The following is a 15,328-nucleotide window of genomic DNA, read 5'->3' on the forward strand; positions in this document are numbered from 1 at the left end:
CCCGCGGCCCTCCCGCCGCGCCTCTGGGGCGGGGTCCCCCCAGCTGCGCGGAAGGGGCTGGACGGGGCGGGCGGTGAGAGCGTGCCCAGCGGCGGGAGCAGAGGCTTCGGCATGGGACGGGGCGCTGCCCCGACGGGTAGGTGTGGTGCGGCGCCTGCGGGGCCGCTGAGGGGGGGACAACGACGCGGAGGTGAGGTGGGGTCGAGCGGTCGCTGGCTCTCCCTGGTTGAGGACAGCGGTTGCTCCCCTCAGGGCCCGGTGGCAGGTGCTAGGCGGGCCCTCGGGGTGGGGGGCGCCGGTGTGTTGTGTGTCGGTGGCGAACCGTCCCGTTGTCGGTGCCGGTGCTGGTGCTGACAGGGTATGTCGGGAAGCTGCGGGCCGCGCCGGGGGCTGTGGGGAGCGGCGCTGCTGACGGGCCGCTTCTGGGAGTGCGGCCGGAACAGATGGGCTGAGCCGCGGTTGTGGGGAGCGGTGGCTGGATGGAGATACCAGGTAGTACAGAGGTTGAAGGGTGCAGAAATACTTCTCGCATCGCACGCGTTTTAGACGTGAGCGCCAGTACGAGGTGGTGGTGTGGAAAGCGAGGCTATAAATTGTCTGAAATTGTTTTGACAATGTGCTGAGAGGCATAACGGCTTTTTAGCACAGTGGTCTGGGTGTAGTTTCCAGTTCGGGATGGCCCGAAGCTGTTAGTTGTTGTAAAGCAGGTGGTTAACACCGTTGAAGGATCGTCTCTACTTAGGCTGTTCTCTTTTTCGGTGAATGCTTGCTACTTGCTGCAGGACCCTGTGTGTCTGGACCTTTGTCTTCAGTGCAGCCGTTAATACATGAAAGTAGGGCTATCTTTTCTATGCTTTATGAAGTATTTTTTCGTGAGCAAGAAGGGAACAGCGTGGGCACAAGGCTCCTCGGTTTGTGGGTAGGCAAATCCAGGATTAAGTTGGGCATAAACTTGTAAAACTGAGATTGAACAACTAATGGAATTATTTACTGAAGTACATATTCCTAACGTAGTGATACTTTCTGAAGGTTATCACACTGCACTGTCTCAAGTAATGTAAATGTTTTTAAGGCTGGTGCTAATTTTATTACCTCTTCTCCACACTAGAGAAGCAGCCCTGGAAGATGTGCTTTTATGTGCCCCCATTTTCCCTGTAAAGGCAGGCTAGCAGTGCAAAGAGCTCAAGAGGTAAATAGTCCCACAGTTGTTTGCTGTTGAAGTGAAAGGCTGGGTAAGTTCTTGGTGGTGGTGTCATGGCATTACCTCACATGATCTGCTACCAGCTTCAGGAAATAAATCCAAGCATTTACTTATGATAGCCACCTCTTGTCTTGATTTTCCTGTGAATCTGTCAAGCTTGGTAGGTCTGCTCTCACAGGTTACATGTGGGGAGGTTATTTCTGTGACAGCTTTGAAGAAATTGTCAGTATTGCTGGATTTCTCTCAGTTGTGTAAAATTACCTATTAAATGGCTGTTGTATTCTGAGAAGTTGAAGCAAGAGAGAGTGGTGGGTTGCTTTTTGGTGTTGCTTTGGTTTTGTGGTTTTTTTTTTGTTTTGGAGGTGTTTCCAGTATTTATGTATCTGGAAATAGTAACATTGTATATCAGCTGAGACTGATTTACGTTTGACTTCATATAAAATAAAAAAGTTGTTCTCTGATGGCACATAGCCAGTTTCCATTACCTAGACCATTGCAACCACTGTCATGTGTCATCCTATTTTGTACTCGTAATTTGCAGAGCAGTGCAGTGTTAAAGGTAGCTACGGGCAAAGTGGCTCAAGTTCAGAAGCAGAGTGCAGAGATTCACTGGTAAAGCATCTACTTCATTTCCTTCAGCTGCAACCTGTGGAGCAGGTGAAGCATATTGTGGCTCAGGCACTTCAGAAATCTCTGTAGTGGAGCCATGTGGTCTAAGACTCATTGCTGCTATCCCTGGAGGTGTAAATATGATGCCGCACAGTGGAATTTGTTTTCATTTTAGTTCTTTCCTCCTTGTAAAAGAGGGGGAAAAAAAACCGCAAAACCCAGAACCTTTCTCCATCCTTCAAACAATACCTCTGAGTTACGTGCATGTTGATCCAGCACAGAGGTTGCTGTGCAATCTTGCTTCACTTCCTTTATATAAATGTTTTCAGTACTGTTTTTACTTGAATGATTGCATGCTGTTCTTCCCCATAAGACTAGGTTTTCTTCTGTTAGCCTGAACTGGACTTTTCTGAAGACTAAATTAGAGTTTAGATCATGAGCTCCAATGCTGGCAAAAACTGGATGGCAAAGTAGAACTGTGGGAGTTTTCTCATTCATAATTAAGGTAGCTAAGTGCTGTCTTTAAGAACTGGTTTAATTTGTGTGATGGGACAAGCTTCTACCAGACTTCACTGTTGTATTTCCTGAGCTGTTTATGTCCTTGGACCTGATCTGTGGAATGTCTGATGTGCAGCTGAGCAGGTACTGTGCCTTGACCACATGAAACCTGCTGTCATGTCGCATACTTTGGAAAATCAGGCTTTGAGCACCAAAAACTGATGTATTCTCTTTGCAGCAATTCTTGCAAGGTAAAATGAGGATAGTAGTGGAAAGTAAGTTAATGATTAAGTAGCATGTAAATACTGTGCTGAAGGAAAAAAAAGAATTCTAATTCCAGGATTGTGTATGAATAGACTGCAGGGAGCAATACCTGAGGTCACACAGGTAACAGGCAAGCTTGTGAAAAATGACTAGTCGTTTTAAAGAATATTAGGATTCATGAATGTGAGCACAGCTGTTCACTCAAATTAAAATAAGGCAATCTTCACTTTTTTTTTTTTTGTTTTCTGGGTTTTGTGTGTATCATTTAGCTTTCTAACCTGTTTCTTTTTAAATACATGGGTTGGGGAGGGAGATAAAGTTGGGTTGGTTTTTGTTTGTTTTTTTTTTCTTGTTTGTTTTTTAAATGTCCCAGGTTAAAGATACGGGGGAAGCTACTTCCTCTGTCTTGCTGGGATGTTGGGCTAAAACACCTTTTCCTTGGTAGAGGAAATGTTAGAAAAGTTAACCCCCACTTAAGTTACGTGTTGCTTTGATGGTGCTGCTCTGTGCCTGTGGTGTGGCTTATCAAAGTTACAAGCAATAAAGGCTGTAGCAGTGCCAAACTTCTTGAATGCTAGGACACTTTGCACCTTTTGGCATAATTTGTTACGTTTCAACAGTTGCTCCTCTTCAGTGTGAGATGGAAAGCCGGCAGGAATGGGCTTGTGGAAGGTATGACTGGTGGAAATGACTGCTAGCTTTGTACTGCTGTGGTGATGCATCAGAGGAAAGGATGTGTGTGCAGCACAGAATTGCATCGCTTCTCTCCAGCTTGGCATTTCACTGTTCTCATTGCTGACCTGCTCAGGAGCTGGGGCCAGATATGGGCTGGGAACTGAGGCTACTTTGGAGAAATAGTATGTCACTTTAGACAGAAAGAACTTTACCAAAACTATTGACTGCATGAGGAAGTAAGTGAATAAAGAGCAACGAGATGCAGATAAGACACATAAGCCAAATAGGACAGCAGTGAGAAATGTATGTGTTCTGAATAGATTGGCAAGGAATGAAAACAAGTTTTGTTTTTTGTTATTAATTTAAAGATTTATTGTACTCTGTAGATCATTAGCAAATGGCTGGGCAGCTACGGAGGAGTTTTACCTAACTCAGAAATAAGTTTCCAAAGTGTGTTCAGGGAGTCTGTATATTGGAACCTCAGTATCAACAAAGGTTAAAAACTGAGGGAATGCTGCCTTGGACACAACTCTTCCTCTGTTATTTTAACAGTCTAATAAAATCACTTTGTGTAAAGTAGCTGGATACTGTTAACTCTAAATTAACTGTTTCCAGGGAAAATAAATGTAGCTTGCAAATATGAAGTTATCCCCTTCCATATAAGGATATAACCAGCCAAGAGATGCATTACTTAATCAAGATGGCTCTGACCCCTGCTCTGAGCATTGCTAATTACATGCTTTTGAAGCTGTTTCACCTCCTGTGTTTTCTGGTTGGTCACCTTAATTTCTGTCAGCGTGACAAAGCTCAGTTAGGGTTATACTTCCTACAGTGTGTTTTGTTGGGGTTTTTTGTTGTTTATTTTTACTTGCACCTTGCTAAGCTTCAACATGTATGTTAATGTATTTGGGCCTGATAAATGAGCTAAAATTAAATAGTAGCTTTAGAGAGGCATGGGAGTGGAACAAAAAATAGTTAGCAAGTTGTTTCTACTTAACAGACTGGTGTTGTGTGGAAAAATTGTGTGAGCTTTTACTCTCTTGCTGTCTCATCTGTAGAACTGGAAACCAGTCTCATGGGACACAAATTCCTGTCTGGTCAGTTTTTGCTCCAAGTCTCTGCAGAGGAAAAGTTGAAGAAAGATATTTCAGAAAAGTTGAAAAGGGTGAAATCGTTCTTGATATTATTAACTATTGTCTTCCCCAGCCAAGGCCCATAATGACAGGCTTTACAAGGCCCATACATCTGTCATCCCTAACAGTTTCTAGTATACTGATGTTCAAAGATCCTTCGTGCTGGTATTTGCGAAGGGTATAGAAGCACTGGAATATTAGAGAACCCTGTGACTTAACCTGAAGGAATGACACTGAATAATACAGCATTCACTAACTGCAAGTCAGTAGTTTAGAACAATAGTTTAGTGTCTGCTGCCAGGTTTGTTTTCTAAGAAGTGTAGACTAGACTATTGTTATTTATACAAGTATAAACCTTTTGAAGTGTTGGGCTTGCTTTACATCACTGCTACTACAAACATGGAGAGCTTGTATTTAAGTTACTGTTGGGAGATTATTTTTACGGTAAATCTACTGAAACAAGATTTCCTAATATAAAAATTGACTTCTTCAAATCTATACGGACTGCAGAGCAGTATTTATTCTGCCATAGACGGTGATTCTCAAGGTCATGTCTATTTGGAAGCCTGCCTTGATAAGTGTACCCATTGCAGTGACCTTCATGGTTCACTGCAAGAATGCTGAAGTCCAGCTTCAGATGGTAAAGGTAGATGGTCTGAAGCTATTCAACAGGAAGACGCAAGAGGTGAACGAGTATTCTGCCTTTTCTGGATTTTCAGAGAGCGTTCTTTGCTAATGCTTTTTAAATGAAATGATCTGCCATGGAGAAGGAGTGTAGGTTTTTCAGTAATTAATACCTGGTTAAAGTGTAGGAAGAGCTGTCAGCTTTTCTAGTGAAGAGTAATCACTAGTGGAATCTCATGGGGATCTGTGTTCAGGCTTGTGTTGCTCAACATAGTTATAAATGATCTGGAAGAGAGGCTGAGTATGAGGTGACAGTATATGCTGAAAATCACTAATCAGGGTAGCAGAAAAAAGAGGTGACTGGGGGTGCAGAATGTTCTCGCAGTACTTGCTTGTAGGTGAGTTGTATTTGATGCGAGTAGTTATAAAATTACATACACAGGGAGAAACAACTGTGTCTACATAGTGATGAGCTCTTAATCTGTGCCATTAAAGAAAGATCTTTTAAGTACTCCAGATAGTGCTCTGCAAAACTATGATCAGGAGTCAAAAAAAAAAAAAGAAAAGGGAGGGGGGAGGAGGAGCAAATAGGAATAATGGAGATCTCTAGGAAAATGAGAAGGAGCAAATCAGGATGCCAAGCTGTAGATCTGTTTTATGTTTCTCTAATGAATAACATACCCTCCTCAAAGTTAGGGGCAGACATTCTCCCCTCTCCAAAGAATTAGAGTAAGAATAGGGGAAGACAAAGAGGAGCATGATTGAAACAGCTTTTAGTAAGAAGAGTAGCCAAATAAACTGAAGCTTAGCCTGGAAAATACATGATTGGAAGTAGGATGGGTAAGAGGAGGGATTATGATAGTAATCTGCCACCATGGGAATATGAAGCAATTCTTTCCTGTTTATTTTGTCACCCAAATACAGCTAGAATTAGAGGGCATCGAGTGGTACCCCAGCAAAGATGGTAACCGCTGACAGAGGAGGTGTGAAAACATGACCTCTTGGTTCCCCAGAACCCTATTGGGTCTATGACATCCTTTGAGGCATTTCGGAGGTTTGCTGCATGTGTGCTTTTTAGGCTACTTCCTGCAGTACGTCATTGCACCTATGTCTTGTGCTGGAGGAGGAGGAGGTGAGGAGTCAGACCATATCTACCCTTTCAATGCCATTCATAATTTTATAGAAGAATAGATATTCTTCCAGAGTCATCTCTCTTCCAGTCTGAAATGCCTAGTCCTGCTCAGTCATTCCTGACAGACAACCTCCTCAGTTCCTTTGGATCATTGTTGTTACCCATCTCCCAGCCTTTCTTATGAGACTGTATGAAAAATTTAGTCTTTAAGAGTGAAAACCTTCCACTTGCATAGAGCATTCTATCATTAGGTAGCTTCCTGCACGTTTTACAAAGGACAGCACTATCATTGTTTCCCCTTGAAAGATGGGTTAACAAGAGGGACAGAATGCATGAATTAACCTAGGTGGCCATGAGAGCAGATGCTTTGGAATATATTATCTGAAAACAGTGAGGCTTGGAAGAGGGGGTTACTCTACAGTGATAATCTGTTCTGGATATTGTGCACGGTTTGGATTTCTACATCTCAAAGTGTGTAGTTGAACCAGAAGAGCTTATTAGAGGAGCAGTGTAAGTGATCAGAGGCACAAAGTGGCTTCTATACAAGAGCAACTGTGTAATCAAGGATTAATAATCCTGGAAAGGTGAAGACAGGGAGGATGTGGAATTCCATAGATTCAGGAATGCTGTGGATAATGTGCATACAGGTCTAGTGTTTGTGGTCTGTTTCAGTACAAGAACTTGACATACTGAAGCTGGTGAGTAACAGAATTGAAAGAGGCGGTATGTGATGGAAAGTCTTTTCAAAAGAAGTGAAGGGTTTCTGTTGAATCTGAGGGATGCCTAAGCACGTGGGAGGGAAATCCTTTGAAGGTTCCTAAGTACAGAGAAACCACATCCAGCTTCACAATTCTCATGAGCTGGAGAGAGTTGGAGGCTAGGAGAGCATGCCTAGGAAATACTGTATGTCTTATAATACTGTTACTTGAGCATTGGCATATTGATACTTTGTTTGGTAAACTGCAAACAAAAGTCACATATTTGTAAGTAAGAGGATGCGGTTATATGCTGGTTTTTGGCACCACAAGCTCCTGTAAGAGGGTAAGACCTGAGACCTGATTATGTAGCTAGGATAATGCTTCTGAAACTGTACTGATGACTGTCCAAATGGCAAAGCTGTTCTGTGTGTCTTTCTGTTTGTCCTTTGCAAGAATACCAAACAGGAGAGTTTGTCCGAACGCCTCTTCTACTAGAAACAAGCACACTTGCGTAGTGATCCTCATGCCATGCATTGGTGCAGAAAGGGCTAGTTTACCCCATAGTACGTTATGATGGTTTCTAGCTTGTGATTGCTAATAATGTTGTTGCTAGTGCTGGAGATAAGAGTTCAAGAAGTCTTTGCTGAATTTGAGACCTTCAGAGGTAGCAGGGGTCTGTCTAGTAGCTTTCGAGACTTCTGCTGACAAGTAAGACAGTCCCCATCCTAACAGATTTTCATTGTTCAGTTATTTAACTCCAACATAATCTTTGCATGAATAGAATTTCTTGTGTGTTTTATATAATAACCTTTTATATAATTAGTATCTGCAATAATTTTTTCCTTTGAAAAGTGATTCATGTCATCTTGCAGATAGGAAAGACATAAAGCATTATTCTGCAGTCATACAAGAAGCCCTATTCATTCACAGTTTGTATTGTGAAGCCAGTCCCATATCCTCGGGGTTGGAACTGGTTTTGTGGCAGCAGTCCTATTTACAGAATCTTTATACAGTATATCTGAACTGGGGGCTGTTCTAGAGCCCCAACTGGAATGAAATGCAGGCTGAAAAGAACGAAGTACGAATGTTTTTTCATGCAGTCAGTCTTTCCATTGTTGCTATTCATAACTAGTAGGTATTAGTCAGCAACTGAAAATCACAACAAAAGTCCATTCAAGCTAAGCTTGGGTTCAGGTTCCCCAGATGGTAACAGGAATACTCTCAGCTTAGGTTTTGTCTTGACTAGGTTTACATGCTGGATCATGTTTGGTGGATCACTGGAAAATAAAGCTACAATCTGTGCATGTGCTACCTTGGTCAAGCCAGGGGAAAAATAAGGAAAATAGTTTCTACTCTGTATCTATATGTATTTGTGCTGCCTATACAATAATAGGGTTTGGTTGGGGGGGCTTTGTAGTTCTTCTCTGTGTGTTTTTGTTGGGTTTTTTGGTCTTGCATAGTTGGAATGAAATACTCCAGCACCTTGAATAACCTTAGGGAGAAAATTACCCTTGGAGTTGTATAAAAAAGGAGATAGTGATTCTAATACCTTATTTCTCTAATTAAGGAATAACTTAATCAAGATGTATTTATTTCCCAAATTAGGTGTAAACCCAGACTGTTCTCTCCTGAAGACTACTAGTCTCTCCTTGCTGTGTGTGAGATGGAAGGAGCTCAGAGAAAATCCCACGCATTTTCAGAAGCAATATTAATTCTTCATCAGATCTTTTGTCCTGAAATACCCTACTTTCTCTAAATATTATTTAACTTTGATTTCAGGAAATGCCAGAAGGTTTGTTTGTAATTGATGAAGGCTCAGAAAAGGAAAAGCAGAAGACCTCTTACCCTGAATGTGTTAGAAGGCACTGTCAGGGAGTTGGTGGATCATTTAGACTTTTTGGAGGCTTAGAAGTATGGGTTTTCCTGTCTGAACAAAGCCCATTAAGTCATGTAAGATGAAAACATTGGGGAACCAACAGTACTTTTTCTTAACTGAGGCTCTGATTCAGCAGAGCATTTAGCACACCCCATAGTGAAGCCTGAGAGTCAGTGGCTGCAGGGTGTGGAGTCTTATTACCTGGGTTGATGCCTGATGGTAGAAGCACCCCGGGGTTTAAAAACGATTCTGTTTATGCTCTTTGTGCCCAGCACCCTGACTCACTGCTGTGGCTGGGGCACACCTCATAGCTCAGATCATCCCTCTGGAAGGCCCTCCCATGCCTATGGGGCTTTGGGGCAGTGCCAGTGGGCGTAGAGGGGAGCAGGACAGGCACAGAAGTGTACTGAGGAGCTGGCCCTGGCACAACATGCAACTTGGCCTGTGATGTTTGATAGGCAGGTGGCAGCCTGTTACAGATACCAGCGTGGTAGTTGGAGCAGTTAGTTCTTCACCTTGAATGCAAGCGTTTCAGTGCTTTATATAATCTAAACAAATAGGGAAGGTTTCTTTGCAGTGTGGAAATCTACCTAATTGTGATGAGCACACATGGCACACTACAAAGTCCATTGAATACTCTTGTCACTGCTGCTGAATTGCAAATTAAGACTTTAAAAATATGTAAAATGTGGAAGTTCAGCAGTCATCGGCTATCCTCAGTTCTTAATTACAACAGCACCAAACTCAGGAACTTCTCTTTTGTGTGATACATTTGTACAGCCTTATGAGCTAGGATAGGTGGGATATAACGTGCACGTAGGGCATTCCTTTCATCGGGTGCAGGTCTGGCCTTTCACTTGGTGCTAGATATTTACCTTTAAAAGCCACAAAATAAACCCATGTGATAATATGACTTAGCTGCGAGATAAGCATGTTTGATTAAGTGGTTTTCTGTTTGTACAGGAATATAGAGGATGCTCAGAATTTCATTGGGGTATTCTGATTATTGAAGTATTAAACACAGATGAAGCAATTACTAAAATATAAGCGTCTTAAACCTAGGATTTTCTATCTTTTTGTAACAAAGTTAAGCAGCTTTTGTGTTTTCTGGTGTACATCTAACTGATGAAGGGAAATGCAACTCAAAATGGCTGTGCTAAGTGTAAAACAGTCAATTCCTAGTTTTCACAGGCTTAACCTTTTTGCAAATGTTGCTTTCTGTTCTTGATGTCTACACAAAAAAGTGTAAAGTATGCTGCTATTCATGGGTTCTGAGAGAAAGGAAAAACAGTTATTCCTCCTTAAAATACTTTGCCATGGTCCCAGAGACCCTGGTGAAAGGCTAATGGAAGCCCATGTGCCCTTTGCTAAAGGCCATGCATTCTTAGGGGCATTCATCTACTTTGCTCCAGGCTGTTTGCAGCTTTTTATAATCCAGAGAATTTGGAAATCCTGAAAATACTTTTCTCCACTGCTCTTTGCCTTATCTTTAGAGCCTTGGAAAATTGAAGTCAGAAATTCATGTGATCCAAATGTTTTGCTCCATTAGAATTCAAGGTAATGTTTTCTTCAGTCTGTGGAGGAGAAAAAGCAAGTCTGAAAGAAATTAATGAGTGGTTAAAATAGAGCTGTTAAAATGGCAACACGCAGACAGCCTGTGTATAAATATAGGCTAGCTCCTCAGCAGTGTTCTTATATGGTAGATCTGAGTGAAGGAAAAATATCAGCCTACTCTTACTCTGTACAAGCTTGTGTGTTGGTTGTTACAGGCTGGTGCCATATGCTTGGTAGTAGACAAGGCTGCATATTACATGGAAATCATAATGACACCTTTTTTCTGTTGCAGGGACCTACCTTACCAGTGTGAGAGGGGAATCTCGGAAGCATACTGTGGATTTTTTGTCTGTACATGCTACTTGATCTATCTTTTATTGACCCACGCAAAAGTAGAGTCAAACAAAAATCATTGTCACTTCTGCCTAAGAACTGGCCGAATTTTATGACACCTGCTGGAGAAGCTTCCTGGACCATTAGAAATAGAGCAGCTTGTGCTGCATCTCTGGTCAGCAAAGCTTTATGCATGGAGTACAAAAATCAAGTTGCCTTACATTAAACCGTATGCAAGTTGCACTAATTGTCATAACTGTACTGCTGATACCACTCCAGACTTGGCATTTCCAAGTTTCTCATGTAGTTTGAGTGTTTCCAACTGACATTGGAATGTTTTTATCAAATCTGGTGTGGCTGTGAAAAGTTTATGTGTGGGGTGAACTTCTTCCTGTTAAGTTCATGGTAAATTTTGAAGCCTCACTTCCAAGTGTGATCTGTGCTATGGCAGCAACCTACAGGCTTATGGTCACTTCTGTGAACTGCTACAGCAGCGTGGTGATAGACCAGCACTTTCGGCACACTGTGCATTACTGCACAGGGACTTGCCAAGTGTTTAAGCAAGGGGTTACATGCATAGTTGCCCACCACAGTGTCTGCGCAGAGCTCAGTACCCAAGATACCAACCAAGACCATAAAATTCCTGTTCCTGAAAATGGACTTGCCTTGCCTGGAAATGAGGACTTTCACCAAATCCTCCCAAATAATCTAAGAATCAAAAAGGGGTCTTCAGTGCAAGCCTCCGGCAGTTTGAAAGACATTACTGGTGAGGCGATAAACCTTGCCAGTGGTAAAATAAAGGAATTCTCCTTTGAAAAGCTCAAAAACTCTTCCAGCCACGTGGCCTACAGAAAGGGAAGGAAGGTTCGCTCAGAATCCTTCAGCAGACGTTCATTTGATTTTGACTTGATTTGTGGGCATTTTGGCAACGATGAGAACTGCCCTCCATGTGGATTTTTGCAGAGTCCCTCACCTGTGGAGAAATGGCAGGAAAGCAGTGATGCTCCAGAAGTTACCATGAATAATCCTGTGGTTACCTTCTCGCCTCATTCCTTCTCTGAAGAAAACTTCATTACCCAGATTTTGGAAAAACACAAGCTAGATGGTGGTTCTGGTGGAGATATCAAGGTGTGCTTAGACATCTTGCTCAAGTGCTCAGAGGATCTGAAAAAGTGCACAGACATAATAAAACATTGCATCAAAAAGAAATCTGCAGACAGTGTTAGTGGAGGGAACAGCAATGACCCCCTGGCCAGTTCAGAAATGATATATATGAACCTGATGACAAGATTTTCTTCATACCTGAAAAAGCTACCTTTTGAGCTCAAGCACCCAGGACACAAGGAAGCTAGTGACTTAGCAGATCTGGTTAACTGTTTTCATGGCTTGCAGCAAACTCCCTTTCCCCCAGTATTTGGAGATGAGCAGCCACCTAGGTATGAAGATATTATTCAGCAGCCATCCTCAAGTGCACTTTCTCTCAGACCAGGTGGTCAGTGTGAGGTGACAAGCACCTCTCAGTCCATCCCAGCAAGTACTGTGACGTTTACCTCAAACTCACTTCATAGCATCCCACAGGAGAACAGTGAGAGAGCTGTGAAAGATGGTTGTGCTCTACCTCAGTTACCAGCCACAAGCCCTTCTGACTGCACATCCTCCGCTGAGGCTCTGTACATTGAGGAGGAGTATGATGGGGAAAGAACATTAGGGAAGACAAAGGCAGAGCAGAAAGGGGGCTGGGAGAGTTTAGAGCTCAGCTACCAGCTAGCTGGTGGTTCAGATCTAGCTGCCAATGCTAAAGCAGAATGTGCCAGCATGGGAGATGCTGAGCTTTCACACCCCTCTGAGAAAATCACTCATTTAAAACCAGCTTCAGATTCTGTATTGTGTGGTTCCCAAGCTGATGTGTCCAAAGGAGAACAGATGTGCAGTAAGATAGACAAGGATGAGATAGACAAACTGCTGCTGGACTTGGAGTGCTTCTCACAGAAAATGGAGCGTACTTTGAGGGAACCTTCTAAAAAGGAGAGTGAACCTGCCCATTTCCAGATGTTTGGCTGGCAGGGTAGGCAGGTACTACCTTTGTCTCTTGAACCTAAAAGTAAACCAGTTGACCCTGCTTCCCCTTTGTCAAAAATCATGGAAACCAATGGACATAAAATGGAAGAGGACGATAAAGCCCTCTTACTGCGTATCCTGGGAAGCATTGAGGACTTTGCCCAGGAGCTTGTGGAATTCCAGACAGGCAGGGGAAGCTTATCCAAGGAGCGGGAAGTGATGCAAATTCTTCAGGAAACTTTAACGACTTCTTCACAGTCCCTCCTAGCAGGGCAAAAATGCTGTGCTGGGATTGTCTCCAGAGACTCTGTCCCAGCTTCAATTCAGCAGGCCCCAGAAGTAATTAAGGTAAGAGAACCAAACCTTTGATGGGGTAGTGAGTAAAACAAACATGGGAAACATGTAGGGGCACACAGTTACCACTGTTAAATGATTCATTGTGCTTGGGATGCTGTAGTGTGGAATAACATGCTCAACCTGGCAGAAATGGAGCCTTTATTTAAATACAAATAAAAAAAGGAAATGAAACCCCCTAAGCAAACAAAGTATGCCATGACATGGTTTTACCCTTGAGCTTGTTCCTTTCCTGCTGGTAATCCTGTAGGCTGTTTGCTTGTGATTTAAATGGGTCCTATATAATAGCAAGTAGAAACTATTCCAGCTAGCTACTTTCTTCCTGGGAGCAGATACTGGATTAATGAGAACTGAATATTCTACCTCTGCCCTTCCCTGTCTCTGGGCAGGCCTTTGTTGTTCTCCTCATTTCTACTTCTAAGGAGAGAGATCCTCCATAGCACAAAGGTCAGAATCTAGGAGGATTTAATATACCTCTCCCTGTCCCTAGTGCATGTAGTCATCGTGGAGTCTGCTTTGCTTGTATCTCTCAAATAATGAGTAGCTTTTCCCAGGAAAAAGGGTCTTAATGGGAGCCTACTTTAGAGGGAAGCCACGGGTGTTTGTCCATCTTTTAATGCTTTTTATCTGACAAGTGCCAAGTTTTCAACACAACTTGGTGTCAAACTTCCTTCCAGGTGAACAGAAAGTATAGAGAGGGCTTCAGTTTCCAAAATTCACCTTTCATACAGGCACTTAAAAAGTGCCAAGGTTGGAAGTGTACTTTCACAGGTGCTTCCAGGGGAGCATGATGTATGTGTCTGCAAAACTGTCTGCTTTTCTGAAAATACAGGAGTTTGGTGCAATTTTGAAAGGCTGGAGTGTGTCCGACCCAAGATGACCACTGAGATCTTTTTAGACTGGGTTTTCTGAGTGTTTCTGATGTTTCTCTGCACATCTTTGCTTACAGAAAATGGTGAGCATAAGCTTGTCTGATATCTCCAGCAAGGGAAAAAGTCTTTTTCCCTTGAAGAGTGTAGAATTAAGAACCTGCAAAAGCTCTAAAGTGATCTCTTATAATAGCTATTCTTGCCTTGAATAATAATTTAGAATATTTTCTAACTTGTGAACTTCAAATAAAAATGTTTGACAGCGTGGCAGTGAGTTTGTGGCAGTTTTTCTGGAATTCTTGAAAGCTGGATGCATTTACACTGTTAAATAGCTTATCAATCTGGTCCCTTGCCAGCTTCTGTTTCCCTAATCGCCCACCTAGCCTGTGTGTTAGTTTGCTCCCAGCCTGCCTTCTTTGGACATAAAACATGCACCCATGCTACAGGAGCTCTTCTTTTCTGTGCAGCAGCACAAGCCTTGCTTTGTGTAGATGCCTAGAACCAAAGATCATAAGAGAAAATAACTCCCTTGAGGACCCAGAGGAGCTGGAGGGCGCCTGGGCTGAGCACTGTGCAGCATGGATGCAGCTGGTAAGCTTTGGAGGGAGTTAGCCCTTGGCAGAGTGGACAAAAGTCATCTGAACTGCTGCCTCTATACTTATTCTGAGGTTTGCTGTCATTTATAGTACAGATGTGGCCACACATCTGGCTGTGGTCACAAGGCCCTCTCTAGGTATAGCATCTAGGCAATATGCCCATGTTCCTCGATAACTCTGGATCTGCCGTGGAGCTCCATATGGATTCTGATTCAGTATTGCACATCTGTGCTTGAGTAAATAATATGTAAAGTATTTGTTGTATTTTATTAGGGCTCATAAAACTCTTATCAAATGGTTGCATGCACAAGCAAAACCCCAGAGATCCAGTGCCAATGAAAATGCAGTCCAGCTTTCATTTATGAAGGCTGTGACAGTTTTAATATGCCTCAAATCCTAAACGGTAAAAAAAGAGAGGGAGAGCTGCTTCAAACAGGACTGTTTTCTGGCTCAGTTGGCCTACTTATGCTGAAATCTGTGCTAATGTGTATCAGCAATAGACTTTATCATAAAACAAATTATGATTTTCCACAGAGAACAATAGAATTGCCTCTTCATTTTTTAAAGCCAAAATATTTAGAAACTCGGAAATGAATACTCAAGAAGTCCATCAACTTTACAGAGCACATAATGAATGCATCATGCTTCTTTCAGGCAGGCCAGGAAGTGTTACATACTTTGAGACTGTCCAACATTTCCCATTCTGAGGTTCAGTTTTCCATTGCTTATCTCTAAACCTCCAACTATTTGTTTTAACATTTCCTGTTCTGTGTGCCTGTCTTAAGCTGATTATTTTAATGTGTTGGTTTTGAAAGAAATAGTTGAGTAAAAACAGTTCAGTTGTCTAGTAGAGG

General features: G+C 42.5%; 1 protein-coding gene across 5 annotated transcripts in view; it reads left to right on the forward strand.

Annotated features, from left to right (window-relative positions):
- Window positions 1-3: 3 nt before the first annotated feature.
- Window positions 4-15,328, forward strand: part of PPP2R3A (protein phosphatase 2 regulatory subunit B''alpha) — a 57,750-nt gene continuing 42,425 nt past the window's right edge. For 4 of the 5 annotated variants that reach the window (XM_062606540.1, XM_062606538.1, XM_062606541.1 and 1 more), the window contains exons 1-2: window positions 4-136; window positions 10,557-13,003. In XM_062606540.1, coding sequence (XP_062462524.1) covers window positions 11,000-13,003 — 2,004 coding nt within the window. In that variant the 5' untranslated portion in view covers window positions 4-136; window positions 10,557-10,999. Of the gene's footprint in view, window positions 137-439; window positions 493-10,556; window positions 13,004-15,328 lie in introns of those variants that run through there. The other variant, XM_062606539.1, reaches the window with a different exon arrangement.

Source organism: Pezoporus occidentalis, unplaced genomic scaffold (assembly GCF_034315485.1).
Source record: "Pezoporus occidentalis ecotype Australia unplaced genomic scaffold, CSIRO_AGI_Poc_V1 ctg97, whole genome shotgun sequence".
NCBI classification, from domain to species: Eukaryota; Metazoa; Chordata; class Aves; order Psittaciformes; family Psittacidae; genus Pezoporus; species Pezoporus occidentalis.